Here is a 17861-nt window from a genome sequence, read left to right as displayed (position 1 = left end):
TGTTAAGAAATCATTCACTAGACTAGCTGAGTAGCTAAACTTACCCGAAAGGCTGGAATCCAACAGGACCAGGAATTGCTTGTGTCATGCTCAGGCATGGAACACATATTCATACTTGACTCTTTTTTGTACACACAAGCTCGTTACTTGTATGAACCTTTTTCTAAATATCAAGACAAATGCTACAACTTGATCTTCAGAGGAAGATCAAGAAAGTGCATTTTAGTTCAAGTTTCACATTTTACAAAACCTCAGATGATTTTGGATTATTCAGACTACTGTTCTCGCCTGAAGTGTTATTCACACATTTCAGTTGAAGGAACTATCATCCTTCTTCATGTGTGCCTTGTCGAACTTGGGAATCTGAACAGAATTCTGAATGGAAGAATACAAATTATCCATCCTCCTTCAAAAAATTCAGAAACCTAACAATTGTGGCTAATTCTAGTATAAATTTTAGAAGACTCAACTTTTTTTTTCTTTTTAAGATGTGCAGTCTTACTACTTATTATAGATCATTACTATTACAGATTGCTGAGATATATACACATATATAAATTTTCATGATCAACACTGATGGGGAGCCATGAGATAAAATACTGTTTTTGTTTTTAAATCCCCAAAACAGTTTTTCATGGTAAACAACTGATGATCCCTACAATAATATTAATATATGACTAACATAAATTCTTGAAAACAAACTGATGCAGTGATTGCAAGAGATCAATTGACTTACAAGCAAAGAAGTTTTACAACAAAGGATTTGAAGGTTTGTTTTTTTGTGTTTTTTTAATGGTACTACTGCTTAAAAATCTTCCAAGAGGTGTGTATATATATTTTAATAGTGAGGTAATTCATACTATGGTTGTCTTCTGATCATTTTGTTAGGCTTAAAAAAAATGACAGCACATTGATATATGAAAATATGGCAATATATCCTTATTGACAGGGATGGATCGTTGGTTATTAGGAGGGGAAATGCACATACATGAATTAAATGGATTGCTCCTTTTGGGGCTGAAATCACCAACCAATCCCAATATTCATTTTGGGTTATTATATAATTTTATTTATATATAAATATGATTTAATTTATATTTCTGACTACCTCAAACATCTTGGGATGACATTGTCACTGTAGCCATATTCCAAGGGTGTTTTCTCCAGTAATGATTATTTCAACGAATTGACTTGTTTTTGATGCAATTTGATTACACCTGTGTATACTTATTTCGAAAATTGCCTGTCAGACATCCCATACTTTTGTTCATAACTGATCAGGTTTGTTATTTCTTCCCATGATGTTAGGTTTGTTATTTTTATTCAGAATTCAAATGACCTTTTGGTACATCTGATAATTTGTTTCCTGCATCATATTGCCTGGTGCACTTTTTGTCAAAATGATTATTCAGTACGAATTTCCTGGATATGTAACATGTCTGCATAGCCACATACTTTGTTAGGAGTGAATTAAAGTAATTAAAAACATTTTTGTTTAAATAAAATTTGACTAAGTGTAATATGTTTAAAAAAAATTTTTTTTATTCTGCAGCTAAATTTATCGAGTGAAAATAAATTGGCAGAGCAAACTCGGATTCGATTACATTATGACGAATTAAGAAAAACAATATCTAATCTGAAAATGCAATTAATAAAAACACAGTCACAGATGGTCCCTGGACAAAAAGAATCAGACAAAGATAGGTAAGATTACCCAGAAATCATTTTTTCTTTTATTAAAAAAATAATTTTTTAAATTTTATAATTTATTTTGTTTCATCTATTTTATTTATTGTGTTTTTAATTGCTTTAATTTCTGTTTTTACTTTTGTCTTTTTACTTATTTTTAAATTAATTTTCCTTTTTAATTATGACTTATTTCTTTTAATTTAGTTATTTAGTTTTATATTAGTTTTTATTCAATTATTGTAGTTCTTACTTGGCTTTTAACTTTATTTAGTTTTTATTTATTTATAATTTTAATTTTTATAAAAATATTTATTTAAAACTAGCATGGGTACTTGGTGTTACCCAGGATATACATAAAAAAAAATGAAGTTGCATTTGGCTGCAATTGCTAAATGATTTTTGTTTTAATTTAATAATTTTTAGTGTGCAATAATTTATCAGTTTGAAAAAAAATCCACTGATGGCGGGCCCATTGCTACGAATTTGGAATAGGGGCATATGAGCAAAAAAAATTGTATTAAGCAGTTATGAAAATAAAAAATATTTGATTTACGTAAGTAATGATCATTTATTTATTAGTAATTCGATCTTTGAATCAAGCCTCAGCTAAATCAACCACTGATTAAAAAAAGAAAAATGATTTTTTGTTTTAATTTAATTAACCAGTGATTAAAGAAAATAAAATATTTTGTAAATCTTAACTCTATTTAAATGCAAAAGCTTACCGAAATAAATGTTTTCAGAAATATGTTAAAAATAAAAAAAAAATAAAAATATCCATAAGCTGGGTTCGAACTCATAATCTAATAGTTATAAGACAACCTTCTAACCCATTTGGCTATGGTGATGGTCATAACATGACATTTCAAATTTTTGTATTTAACATATCCGAGAGATGAACCCCATCAGATTATGCGATTGTTTTGGTAGAAAAAGAATTAATATTTTTTCTGATTTTTTTTTTTTTTTTTTTTAATATTACACGTCCGAAGGATCTGACAATACTATATTCATGGTGATCCCTTTTGTAGTTTTTGACTTAGCTGGACATACAAACACACTCACAAACACTAACAGACAACTGAGGTTTATATAAAAGATGTTTTTAATATATATTAGTTAAAAATAGTTTTAGTTGAACTGATACATATATATTTAATTTTATCTGTATGGAATTTCGAATGGAACCCTTTAATCCACAGGGTATAATATGCTCTTATCCCATCAATTAAGATCAAATAAATGCCGTTAGTAATTCAGTTGTATTCGTAGTATAACTCTCAGTAAGGTTTGAATTTTTTACCTCAGAAGACTTTCACTTACAACCAGATTTTATTTAGTATTTTATCCATTATGCTATGATCTTTGGAATTCAAAAACATCAAATTCTTGGTCTGTTTTTCTCATCAAAACTTTCTTGGAGTTCATATATTAGATCCTTTGTGCTTCTCATAGTCTACTTATCGTTCTAAACACTTTCTCGCACCCAAGACTATTCTCTATCTCTACAAATCTACTATCAGACCATATGTGGAGTATCATCATATGTGGGCTGGTGAATCTCTGTCCCATTTGAGAGCTATTTATAAAGTGCAGAAACCCATTTAATTTGATTCCCTCACACTTTTTTTTTTCCACTGCAACTTCTCTCTCACAGGTGTGATGTTGCTAATATTGATGAGATAATTTCAATATATTAAGAATATAATAAATATGGAGATGAATATAAAAAATAGGAATATAGGTGGAGATAAATATAAAGATAAAATAGAAATAAAAATAGCATAACTTATGAACAAGAAATACAGATGTTTGAGGTATAGCATATGAGGTAGATGGGAGAAATTAGAAGGGTAGGCAGCTGGAGTTTGTCATTATATAAGAAGGGGATATATTAACAGACAGAAAACTAAAAATCAAAGAACTGATGCCAAAGTGAGGTATTGCAGAGAGCCGTGAAAATCTTTAAATTCATTCATACCTAATTCAACCAAGCCTTCAAAAATCTTGGGTGGGGGCAATATTGAAGGACTGGGCAAAAATTTACATTTTATTATTTTAATTATTTTACACAAGTAAAATAAGGTTACATTATAGTTTTTGTTATGATGTATAGATTTAATTTTACAGATCGTTTAAGATCAATACATTTATCATTGTATACCAGCAATGGAAAATTAAGCTAAAATTAAATCTTCTGAAATCGGAATTGGGTTTCAATTTTTCAAATTCTGATTATTAGTCTCAACATTAGTTAGTTGTCTAATTTTTTTTTTCTATGAATATTATAGTGTCCTTCAGAATTGTCTGATCTATTCCTTCCTTTCTTTGTTCCAGTTCATTTGACTTAGTAGACTGCATCAATTCGCTGTTTTGATACCTTATCCTAATACAGCTTTCTAAAGCAATACCACGCCATTTTTTTCTTTATATCGAATAAACTTAAATTAAGTATTATTGAAAAGAGCATAAAAAACAAAGAAATAATATCTTTTAGTTTTTTTTAAATCGGCCCATTAGAACTAGTTCAAAGTATCAAAAAATGTGTGGTTCACTGGACATTTTGTCTCAAGTCGGTCCTATTCAAATGCATATTGGCTTGTGACTGAAAATAGTAGGAAATTTGCACTATTTACAGACTAACCCATCTTTAAAAAGCAATAAATTCAGATCGTTTTTAAGATCTGATCAAATTTTGAATTATAACACCATAAAGTTACGATCATCTCATTTGGTAACTTAGACTAATTAGCATATTTCAGTTTCATTTTCACAGCTTTAAGTAGAAACATAAGAACAACTAAGAAAAATACGTAAGGCTTTGTCATCATATGAAGTATTATTCTGATGAGTAATATTTGTCATCACATCATGAAAAATCCAAGATGGCAACCAGGAAATCCAAAATGGCAACCATGACACAATTCAAAGAAATTATTAACGAAATATGGCTTGCAGCATGTCAAATTAAAGAAAATTTTGTACAGATCAGAATTATGTTTTCAAGTACATTAAACTAATTAGCATAATTAATTTAATAGCTTTAAGATGCCGTGACAATTATTGGGTGGGTTTCTACCACTATTTTGAAGAACTGTTTTATTTTTAAGTCATTGTTGAGACTTCAAAAATTTCAAGAGACATTTTTTTCTTGTTCTCATGAAATGCTCGACACTACTTGTTTTCCGAGCAGAATAAAAATTTACAACACTAAAAATTTATCGAGGTAAGTAGAAGAGTAACTTATCTTGCGCTTGGTAGCATTTATTTGTCATATATTTGTTTTGTGACCACTTTTTCATACATCTGTGGATTGTAAAACAAACCTAACAAATGTTATCATAGGCAAGATAAGTTATTCTTTTACTTAACTGGATAAGTAGTTTGTGTGTTCTCACTCATTTCAAAGCATTTTTCATTTAAGTTAAAAAAAGAAAAAAAAAATGGTATCGAGTGAAGCCTTTGGAGTTAAACAAAAACAATTTTTAACAAAATAAAACAAAATTAGTGTTATTTTTATAATACAATTTTCAAGTTAAGTTTAAGCTTTATGATATCCTTTTCTCTTTTTTTTTTTTTTTTTATGAAAGTACAGAATAGTTACAAAACATCCTCCCCATGTTAAGAATAGATTTTTAAACTGTTAGGTGAAAGTACAGAATAGTTACAAAACACCTTATCCCCATGCTAAGAATGGGTTTAGCATTTTAGAAGTTTGGGGGGACCTTTTTAGAGTTGCACTCCCTCACCCACTACTCCTTCAATTAAAAATTTATTACAATTCAGGAAATAAGCCAATTTTAATGAAATCTTCAGTATTTATTAATTAAATATCAGAATATTTCAAAATTGATATATTTGGACGTGATGGATAATAGAAAGATGGAAATGATCCATTTGGTTGTAATAATGTCAATGTCTTCCTTCTATTCATTTGTTTGAATTGAATATTTAAAAAAAAAATTTCTGGTACTTAAATAGAATATTACCAAAATATTTTTATTTTCATAATCAAAAATTGTTTTTCTAAATTAAAAATAAAAATAAAAAATGTATACCTCATTGCTGTAAGCCACTTTGTAAGCAAACATTTTATGAATTTACATGATGGCATAGCACATCACTCATGACGTACAGCACTCCATAAAAAAAAAAAAAAAAAGGAAATCAAATATTAGTTCCTGCTATCCTTTCTATCAATGTACATGTAAAGTTCTTAACCAATTCTCTTCAAATTTTATAACAAAAGAAATAAATATATTAGCTACTACATATTGTTTGAATGAAGTTTGTATCTTGATTTATTTTTGTACTAGAAAGCCTCAATTTCATTATGTTCTATGACAAACCTGCTTAGCAACAAAATCACACCCCTTCACCATTCAGGTCCCTAAATGTCAGAAAGTTTTATATTCTATTGTTTCTTCCCTAGAACAGCTAAACTTTGGAATTCCCTTTCTGCTACCTGCTTCCGAAACTGTACTGATGTGCAGAAGTTCAAATGCAATGTAAACCAACATCTTAATCTTTCTTAGGCATCGTCCCGATTAGTAGCCACTTACGTCTGTATAGGTAGAAGAGTTATTTGTCTTTTACAATAAGAGGCAACCAGAGTGATCGTCCCTGGACAGGAAGGAACTAGTGACCTCACCTGATTTCTATAAATACTGTCAGCATGGGTGTAGACATTTGTATTTTGTATTGAGCTCACTGCAAGCCAGAAGGATACAATATCCTGCTTTACTCAACTCTTGCGTGGCGCTACAGATTTTCACTGTAAAATGTGAAAACTTGTACAGTAGCATTGGACATTGGATATATTTACTGTCAAAATACTATGGAACAAGAAAAGCAACTCGTTGAGCTGCAGAAAGAAAACATTGAACTGAGAAAAGAAATGCTTCGCGGTCATCCCAACATATCACAAACGACAAAAATGGAATGACCCTCGATAGGACTGGATATAACTGACGGGGAATGAGTGCTAGTTTTAAACACCTGTGCGTGATACAAAGAGGTAGGCAGATTGGAAGACCCAGCCCTAATCTGGAATGAACTACAGGAGACTTCTACACCGGAAACAAACAAGTTACTGTTTGAACTTTTAGGGATGGAAAAGCTCAACTTTCCTCAGAGAATTACCTTTATCAGGTACGACTGGTGGCTGTGTAATCCTTGCACAAAGTCCACCGACAGAAATTCTACTTCATGAAACAGAACGAGGGTGAGTTGGCAACTCATTTTTTATCAAGGTTACGTGGTCAAGCCAAATTTTGTGAATTTCGTATTCAGTGTTCGAACAAACCAACTTGCCAGCAGCAAATTAACTATTCAGACAATATGGTTGGCAGGCAAATGATAGTGGGGTTGCAAAACACAGAACACTACAGATGGATACTGGTGGAGGTAACTTTGCTTACTACATTAGAGCGGAAGGTCTCATGGTTGGGCTGCCTGGAGGCAACAGACAAGTAAACTCCCTATTTTAATGATGCTACACATCCTCTTGCACTATCTGATGTACAAAGGTCGGACCATGAACAGCACAACCAAGAGACAAAACCTCCTTTAATTCCAATATACTAAACATTGCAACAGTTGCAGAAAAACATCACACCCAGAAGGATCAATGAACCGAAAAGATTGTCCAGCAGTTGGACTCCAGTGCCACTTTTGCAGAGTGGTGAATCATCTGAAAAGGATACGCTATAAATCTAAGGGGTCCAGAATAGAAACCACAAGCAAAGTGTCAAAAAATGGGGAGTCATTTATGTTTGCGAATGTGCCTCACCTTGAGTGGGATGGGAAGCAATTTCAGGTGTGTGCCTCAAAATTACCCCCCTTTAGTTACAGCAAAGATAACTATGATGCCCAATAGTTCCAAAGAAACCCATGAATGCATTCCCCCATTCCATCCAAACATTTGCAGATAGAGGGGCCCAGACTTGCTCAATCAGGCCCAAGGTTCAAAGACTCCTCGAGTACCTGGATGAGTACTTGATACCAACCACCCACCGGATAAGACATAACCAATAACTTGCTACACATCAAGGGAGTCCTGTTTTTCTGCATAAGAGAGGTGGGCAAAAGAAACCAACAAGCGGTATACGTATTCGACAACACATCTACTTGTTGCAAATGGCATTAAAGGATCTGAACCTTTTGCTTTCTGATTTCCCGACATAATTGTCACAGAACAGTTCTGTGAGAACAAAGGAAACAGCTCCTTCAAATGCCTGTGCAGAGCACCAGTTCCGAAGAAACCAGAGATGATTCTATTCAAACCAACAGACAGGAATTGAAACAATTGCTATAGGAACACGTCAATGCAAGCGTGTTCAACACGTGTCCACATCAACCACTACAGTCAATGGAGGGTAAACCTTTACAAATAAAATTCCTACTAAATCTAACACCAACAGCAGTTCACATGCTGATACCTGTTCTCTATCACTGGAAGTAAAAAGTGAAACAGGACATAGACATCGCACTGGGAATAATAGAACTGGTATCAGTAGGCACATTGACTACTTGTTGTTCAAGAATGGTGATCACACCAAAAAAGGATGGGTACCCAAGGCGGACAGTGGATCTACAGAAGTTGAATCAGGTCTCAATGATACCAACACACACCAAAAAAAAACGGTACTAGACACATGGAATGGATACCACAGTCTATCGCTATCTCCAACATGGGATGCCACTAGGTTCATTACCAAGTAAGGTCAATATAGGTACTGTGGAGCCTCTCAAGGATTCCATGGATCAGGAGAATGTTACTCGTCAGTTTGATGACATCACCGTGGATAGGGCTTGGAAAACCTGATGTATAGACAACAGCCTCCTATGTGAAGACTCAAAAGAATCTTTGTTCTGGCACACAACTGACTATATAAATCACTGTGCCAGCAAAGGGATTGTATTTAGTCCAGACAACATACCTCATCGGCCTATTATGCTCAAAGAAATGGTCACACAGGTTAGTTGTTAAAAGCACATACTAGCAGACAACATGGACAGTTATGGATGCCTATGCCACGATCGGGTTGCTTGTGCATTACTAACCCCTTGAAAAACTCCTGTTCAAGATCTTGGCATGTCACCAGCTGTAATGCTATATGGTTAGTCATTACAGACCACCTTCCCATCTTACAGGATAAATACCAAACAAGAAAACAGTGGAGAGAAATAGGCAAATTAAGAGAGGTGGTAATTGCCAAGAGGCATGTGCGGAACAAACAGTTCTACAACCAATATTGTTGTCCACTCCAGGAACTTCAAGTAGATTTTGTCCAGCTCCAAAATCCACATTAATGGACGAAGATGGGGGAGGATCATAAAGACACATGGGAACTGACAGTACCAACTGTGATTAAATGGTAGCAATAGAGTAACATTGCACAACCGTCGATTTCTCCATAAAATATACCCAGTTGTGGATGGCCCACATTACGCCACACCAAGAACTTTGAATCCGTATATAAACCCTGATCTCCCACAGGAACAACTTCCTGAGGAAGCAATGGAGGTTGAACGAAGCATCAACATTGAATTGCCTAGCAAGCATAAAGAAAAAATGGAAGTTGATATCACAGGATAATATGCACACCCAGTCAGTCCTCTTCTGTTAAGGAAACCTTCATGTCAGAAAACTAGATTACCAAAGAATTTATCACCACAAATGCATGCAAAGTCACAAGTGTTTTTTGTTTTTTTTTACATAGGCATCACCACATTATCAAGGCCAAGAGGCCACTCAAGGATAAGGGTTAAAGAGTGTTTTAATGCGCATGAAGATTACTGCAACTATTCGTCTTGTCATGAGGAAGGGGCATGTGTAGGTATAAGAGTTGTCTCTGACAATAGGAGGCAACCTGGGTGATCTCCCCTGGACAGGAAGGAACTGGAGTGACTTTACATAATTACTATAAATACCGTTGACATATGCGCAGACATTTGTATTTTGTATTGAGCTCACCACAAGCCAGAAGGATACATTATCCCACTCTACTCAACTTTTACATCTAAGTAGCAATATGCTTTGCTTAGGGTGCAAATGAGTAGTAAAATGAAAGAAAAAGTTGCACATGTTTTGTTTAAATTTCACGATAAAGACAATTCTTTTCTCTTATTGTTTTAAAAATATGAAATGTCATTGACTAGTAGAACTTACATGTTGAGTATTTATACAAACAGACCTAAAACGCATACATCCAAAAGTCATCTACTGCTCGCAGACATGCCATGGCAGTGTTTCGTTGTTAATAAGCGGAATTGAATTGCAATTTCTTGGAATAAACAAATCACAACAAAAATATTAAAATACCATTTTTAAAGAAAATTTTATTCTAAATTCAATTAAATAAGTTTTTTACTGATTAACATAGGAGAAATCTATTAATTATGGCTGTCAGATCAACTAGCAAAATGTGCCTTGTCCAGCGCTAAACTGTACGTCCTTTGGTATTACTACTTCCTATCTCGGTAACTTCTTTCTAAAAACTACAGGCTTGTGGAACTATCTTCTTGCTGACTATTTTCTTCCTACATATAACCATGGTCTTGTCATTGCATTGTCTTTGAGATAATCGTCTTTCATTCTTGTTATCTCCTTATATCAAGTAGCTTCATGCCTTGTCTGGAGTGATTCCATTAAAAAATTTTTTTTTACTCTCAAGATTACTACTTCTCCAAGAGAAAGAACAACTTTTACGCGAACTCAAAAGTATTGATGACAAAGGAAGAAGTGAACAGGAACTATCGTCCATTCAGAACCGAATCGCCCAGTTAGAGAACGATATCCGTGTTGCTGTAGCAATTTCCACTAAATCAATCGCAGACAGGTACTTCTTTTTATTATTTTTATAAAATGTTATATTTTGTTTCTGAAATTTTAAGATGAGTGGTGAGAATTTGTATTTCGCTTATTCAAACTACTATTCTCAGCTTGAGTGTTTTTCTTGCTTTTTATTGAATATACCCTCTAACCTTCAAGTGTAACTTGTTGATGTCAAGAATCTGCACAGAAATTTTGAACAAAGTCTACGAAGGTAACATACTCTCATTCCATCAGTCATAACCAGGTAGAAGTTTTACAATCACAAGAACTGACACTTTTTTTTTGCTTTTCTATCGAGAATCAAAATACTGAATGGGATAGTATACCTGTGGTCCTGACATGAAAACTGTAAAGAATTTAAAGAAAAGCATCCGACCCCCAAAATAAAGATTTAGCGAAAACAAAAGTTGTTAAACACTTTTTTTCTTTTCTTTGAAAAAAAAAAGAAACAATTTCAGTTGTTTCCCATTTTCATTGTAAAAAAAAAAAAAAAAAAAAAAAATTTGTTTTCATAGAATTAAACTTGTAACATTTTTCTTGATTTACACGGATTAAATGCAAATCACTTATGTACTGGTGCAACCAGATCAGGTTGTCTGAAGATGGCTTTCTGGCGCAAATGCACCTACAGTGGGGGGCCAAAAGAGTTTGCAGACCTATTTTTTTCTCAATTTCTTTATTAATTTTGCTTTATTTTTCATTTTGGACTCTTCCATCATTTGCTGGTTGCCATTCTGGTTCGTTCCATTACTACATTTTATGATAAAAACCAGAATTCAATAATAGTTCGACATTTTCCACTTTTCAGATGAGCCAAAAGTTTATGCAGGTAATCTTAATTTATTGATAATGGCTAAAGGAAAGATGTTGACAGATAGGGAGAAGGGTGAAATTGTTACATTTCTTGCTGCAAAAAAGTCTACATTGGAAATTTCGAAAATTTTGAAACGAGATCATCGAACTGTGAAACGTTTTATCATTGATGGCAAAGATAGAAGAAAAAAGCATAAAAGTGGCAGACCAAAGGTGACTTCACCACAAGATATTAGAAAAATCAAGAGGAGTTTGCTAGCAAACTCACACAGCACAAGCAAAGCTATTTTCGACCATGCAGGAGTGTCTGGCATCTCTAAAAGGACCCGAAATCGGATTTTGAAACAGATAGCCGACCAGAGAACAGACAAAATGTCCTCCTTTGAGTGATATAAACTATCAGAAGCGACTAGCATGGGCCACTAAATATTTGAAAACCAATTTTCAAAATGTTCTTTGGACTGACAAGGCCAGAGCAACCCTCGACGGCCCCGACGGTTGGGCCAAGCGATGGCTTCTTAAAGGCAATAGCCCACGCTTGCGATTCAGACATCAACAGGGAGGAGGCAGTGATGATTTGGGCTGGTATTATTGGAAGTGAGATTGTTGGTCCTTTTCTTGACCCTGACTGTGCCAAAATGAATTCTGTGAACTACTGCAAGTTTTTGGAAGCAAATTTATTGTCCTGGTTGAATTCACAAAATGATGCTCTCAACCAGAATCTAATTATTCAACAAGACAATACCCCAAGCCATGCTTCTCGGTTTACAAAAGCTTGGCTTTCAGACAAGGGGATCTCTGAACGTCTGGATTGGCCACCTCAGAGCCCGGATTTGAATCCGATAGAGAACCTCTGGTCGATTCTGAAGAGGAAAGTTTACAAAAACGGGCATCAATTCCATAATAAAAAAGACATTTGGGAGAGAATCAAGAAGGTATCTTCTGAAATCACACCTCAGCAAGTGCATACATTAACATCCTCTGTTGATGGGAGGCTGATTGATTTGATTAAAACTGGAGGAAAGCGAATAAAGGGTTAAATAGTTTCATAAGTTCATATTGTTTTGTTAATTGTTATTTGAGTAATAACTGTTGTTTTCTTGTAATGTTATCAATATATGGTACTATAATCATGACACAATTTTTCGAATTATATCATGTTTAAAAATGGTATTTATTGCGGATAAATGAGTGCTTGCAAACTCTTTTGGCCCATATTCCTTCCTGAAATCATTTAAAGACCCCCCCCCCCCCAGAATATGACTATTTGGTTTCCATTTCTATGAATTTACTTCATATATTTGCATATGAAACAGTGAGTAACATAATTATTTTATTGGAAAATATTGAAGCATAAATTTATCAATTTATACAATTTGCAAACACATTTGACTTCCACTGTACATTAACATTTTTTTTTTTATTTATTTTTTTTTTTTAATTCTTTGCACAACAACATCTTGTTCTGAAAAGCCAAAAACGTAAACAGCCCCCCTTCCCTCCCTCTTTTTTTTTTTTTTTTTTCTTTTTGACCCCCCAATTCCCTACTGGCTTTCTAACTTAAAACCGGCCAACCAGAGCTAACTCATGTTCTGCAGGGCTGGGAATAAAAATAACAAAATCCACGACAAGTCTTTACCTTTATCTCTACCTTACTCTACAAAATCAGTAAATCGGAACCATGAATAAATATAGGAAGATGCAAACAACTTGAAGTATAAAACCTTTCTTTTTACTCCCCCTGTCGACAGGGCATTAGAATAAGTCAACTTACCCCCCCCCCTGCAGAGGGTAAAAATCTCTCAATGCTGCAACCAGTTAGTTGTGGGTTGCTACCTGTAATGCTTTAGGATGTAATCCTGGTGACTCAGCTAACCTAGACCTGGGAGCATAGAAGTCTAGGCACCACAGCACATCACTTTGGCTCTTACTTACTTCGGCTAGACAGGCGGTCGTAGAGGCCTGATCCAACCAATCGGCCAGTCATGCCAAGCCCTAGCACTTGCACTCAAAATGCCAACTACCATAACAAAGAACAAAACTCAAAGGTACTTCAACATTTTTTTTTTCCTCACTACCAAAAATAGGCAAATTAAGTGCTAGAGACCAGTATTTTTGAGGACATAATGAAGAGGAAATAAAATGCTTGAGAACGCCTTACCAAAAGAGTATATCTTCCACGTAGTCCCATCATGGTCAAGATGTCTTACTATGTCCTAATTTTGGATTCCGAGGTGGGTAGAGAGCATGGTTGATGAAAAATAAACCCCAAAATACATGGCTGAAAAAAAAATACTTTCCCTCAAAACCTTTAAAAAAAAAAACATTCCTTTGACTCTGACCTCTCTAGCTCAGATGATGAGAAAAGATCCAAAACTAGGAAAACTATACCGTCTATATGCGAAGAAAACTTCCCAACATTCCTAGTTATTGAGTTAATAGAAAAGAAAAAGATTGGAGACTTATCACCTTTTCTAATAGAAAAGATAATATCAACAAAAAGCAAAGGCAAAAATCTATTAGTCAAAGTAACCAATCTTAAAGATGCCCGATCTCTACTTAAAATGAATTTCCATGAGTATAAGTGTAAAATCTTTCTCATAAAAGTCTAAACATTTCAAAAGGAGTAATTCAAAGCTACGAACTATCATTAGCAACAGAGGAAGAATTAAAAACCAAACTGAAAAAACAAGGAGTGATCAACCAAATCCATATTAATATAAAAATACACAATAAAAAATAACTACAAATACATATATATATTAACTTTTAACATCCCAACAATACTCAAAGAAATCAAGATCAGCTACTTAAACGTAAAAGTAGAACAATACATTCCAGCTCCGTTAAGGTGTTTCAACTGCCAAAAATATGGACATCATAAAGAAGTCTGTAATGGAAAAAGAATGTGGAAAATGTGGCAACAGTCAGATCACACCAAAGAAGAATACATAAATGAAGTGAAATGCAAAATTTAGATAAAATAATCTCAAACTCAATGTAGATACGAAAAAAAGTGAGGGTGTATAGACAACATCACTAACCTCGAAAATCACATCAAAGAAGCTTTCATTAATAAAGAACATGTAACATCTGTTTTTTTGTTTTTGTTTTGTTTTTTTCGATCGGGAGAAAGCATACAAAACTACTTGGGAGCACGACATCATAAAAGATCTCCAAAACATTGGACTAAGATGCAGACTACTTGTTTCATAAAAAAAACTTTCTAACAGATCTTTCCAAGTTTGCATAGATTCTAGTTTATAAGACGCACAGAATCAAGGAATGCCCCACGGCAGCATATTGTCAACAACTCTTTAATATCAAAATCAACAATATTACAAAAGAACTCTCCCCTAATATACATAGTTCCTTTATACCAAGATGACTGCTCAATCAGCTATAGATCAAAATATATTCACACCATCAAAAGAAAATTACAACACAATATAAATAAAATTAATAAATGAGCAACAAGAAATGGTTTCAAATTTTCCAAAACTAAAACAAAAAGTATCCATTTCTGTAACCAACGCAAACTCTACCCTGACCCAACCTTACAGATTGAAGGTGAAAAAATTCCATTCGTAAACAAACACAAGCACCTAGGAATAATTTTTGATCAAAAATTAAACTTTATTCCACACATCAATAACATTAAAACCAAATTCAATAGAACCCAACTACAAGTCATCGCTCAAACAGATTGGGGAGCTGACGAGAACACGCTACTCAAACTATATACAATACTAATCAGATCAAAAATAGATTGTAGCTTTATATATATATCAATCCACCAGAAAGTCCTTTCTAAAACCCCTGAACACAATATGCCACTCCAGACTAAGATTAGCACTGGGAGCATTTCAAACCTCCTCTGTAGAAAGCCTATATGCAGGAGCATATGAAATCCCACCAACACTTAGAAACCAAAATCTACACAAAATTAACAGCCCACCCCACAAATCCAGCACACAACAGCACTTTAAACCCAAATCGTAAACACTTTTTCAACCAAAAATAAAATACAATCAAAACTTTTGAACTCTGAACAAAACCCATCTCTAAAAAAGCAAATCTACCCTTAACTAAAATCCATGAAACTATCCTATTCAAAACCCCCTCCCTGGAAAAGCGTAACCCCTAACATTAATCTAAGTTTAAGTAAACATGAAAAGCAACATACCCATCCAATGATTTACCATGATGATCTCAATAAAATCAAAGAAACGTATCCAAACCACACACATCTTTAGATGGGCCTAAACAAAATAACGCAACAGCCAGTGCAACAATACTCAACAAATCAACCAAAAACAAACAAATCTCCCAAAAGAAACCTCAGTTTTCAGTGCCGAAATACATCCTCTAGTCCTACCTCTCAGCCTAGCCTCCAATAACAAAGAATCCAAATTTATAATCCTTTCAAACTCCCAATCTACTTTAAAAGCTATCAAAAATAAAAAAATGGACAACCCCCTAATCAAAAAATTACTCCACAAATTAACAGAATCAAATAGTAAAAAAGAAATTATTTTCTGCTGGATACCAAGCCATTCTGGTATCAAAGGTAACGAATTAGTAGATTCAGCAGCAAAAATTGCATTAAATCTCCCAATTGCTGCAAATTTTAAAATTCCATACACAGATCTCAAGATATATCAAAATATAAACAACAGAATAATAGCAAATTTACTGGAATGAATATCCTAACAACAAACTTCATGAAATAATGCCAAAAATTTTAAAAAACAATACAAAACTAAAAAGAAAAGTCATATTAAAAAAAATAAAAATAGGTCATGCACATTTAACTCGCTCATATCTCCTAAAAAAAAAAAAAAAAAAAAAAATTCAAAAAAAAAGCCAACCCATCCATATATCTTGTCAAACACCACTCACAGTAAAACATATACTAATTGAATGCACTGATTTTGTAACAAGGAATAATTTCTACAAAGAAAACATTAAGGATTTATTTTATAAAAACAATCCCCACATCATACTTTCCAATCTTAAAAAAAATTGGCCTTTATCCAAAAAATTAACAAGAACCCTTTGTACAACAGATAAAGCTCCCAGAACCCATAGACACTTGACATAAAATAACCGAAAGGGTTGGCATGCCATAAAATCTAACAGTACAAACACAGTTATGTACTTTTTCACTATACTCATAATACGATGCCATAGGGTGGTTTCCCGGCTGACTATAACATGGTTGTTTTCAAGTTCAATATAAACAAGTTTTTGTTTATTCGCCCTCTTAAATAATCCCATTCTGCCCAATTTTCACGATTACCAATCATCATGGCCTTGTTTCACAGGCTACTTGACACTTATTAATCCTTATCCTCAAGCGGCTTTGGGTCTTATCTGGTAACTCCCGGGTAGAACAAATTAAAAAAACACCATATCCTTTTTTTCTTTTATAATTGTCTTTCACCTTCTATTGGAAAACTCTAAATTTGTGTTTCATATGTATGATTTAAATTTCATCAAAATTGATGAGAGCCCAAAATCTCATGGAAGATCTGACCAAGCAACAGATCTATGGCGGGCTTCCATTTGCATCATCTATTGTCAAAGCAAGACATGTTCAGTTTGCAGACCATTGTTCTAGAGCAATAAATGCAGTTATTCCTTCCCTGTTTCTGTGGAACCCTACTACCCACTCCAGCAGTAGAACACTCACATACTCAGATGTCATTGTAAAGAATGCCAATGTTGAATGGCTGGATCTGGAAACAGTCATTTGGGATCGAGATATCTGGCATGAGTATGTGAACTTGATCATCTCTACTATGATCGAAAGATATTGCATTGATTCCATTTGTTCCCTGAAGAACTACTTTCAGCCCTTTGAGAATCATGGTTAATTGGCAAAGAAAATCTTGGAAGCAATGAGAAAATATATCCCTTTCCTCTTTCTCCTGTCTACTGGATGCTCCAATATAGACTTAGTTTTGTCTGAAGATAACTGCTGACAAATCTTTGACAGCTCAAAGAACTTTCTATATATCCTTTCTTCACCTGATCAGTCTTTCTTCCACCTATACCCAAACATAGGTAATTGAATAACTCCTTTTGCTGTTATAAAAAAAGTTTTCTTTTTCCTTTCATGTGATGGTTTTTATTATATAGAACTAATTTTACATCTCATTTCTATGCCAGCATCCCTTAGGAGAGTACTTTGAGATTTAAATTTCATAAAAAAATAGGATATTTTACAGTTTCAAGAGGGTTATGCCTTCATAGTCCCTTAGGGGTGCACTTAAATATTTGGGAACCTTACATTATCTTTTCTGGTAAATTTTACATAAGGAAATCTTTTTTCTGTAGGGAACCCATAAGTAGAAAAAATAAAATAAAATAAAATAAACTTCAAGTTGTCCTCAATGGACACACATCCAAACATGATATTAATGTGGATGTATTTCAGGGATTGATCCTTGGACCTTAATTATTCCTGATATTCATAAATGACTTCTTACATAAAATTGTGTCCGAGACTGGTATA

At 33.8% G+C, this 17861-nt stretch overlaps 1 protein-coding gene across 4 annotated transcripts in view; it reads left to right on the top strand.

Moving 5' to 3' along the window:
* LOC145268374 (protein WWC2-like) overlaps positions 1-17861 on the top strand; it is a 162783-nt gene that overhangs the window by 65427 nt on the left and 79495 nt on the right. For all 4 annotated transcript variants that reach the window (XM_080123929.1, XM_080123928.1, XM_080123926.1 and 1 more), the window contains exons 8-9: positions 1553-1704; positions 10368-10532. In XM_080123929.1, the coding sequence (XP_079980055.1) occupies positions 1553-1704; positions 10368-10532 (317 nt within the window). The remainder of the gene's footprint in view (positions 1-1552; positions 1705-10367; positions 10533-17861) is intronic.

This window comes from Euprymna scolopes, chromosome 43, assembly GCF_053919585.1.
Source record: "Euprymna scolopes isolate OS-2025 chromosome 43, ASM5391958v1, whole genome shotgun sequence".
NCBI lineage: Eukaryota > Metazoa > Mollusca > Cephalopoda > Sepiida > Sepiolidae > Euprymna > Euprymna scolopes.
This window is presented reverse-complemented; position numbering and strand designations above follow the sequence as displayed.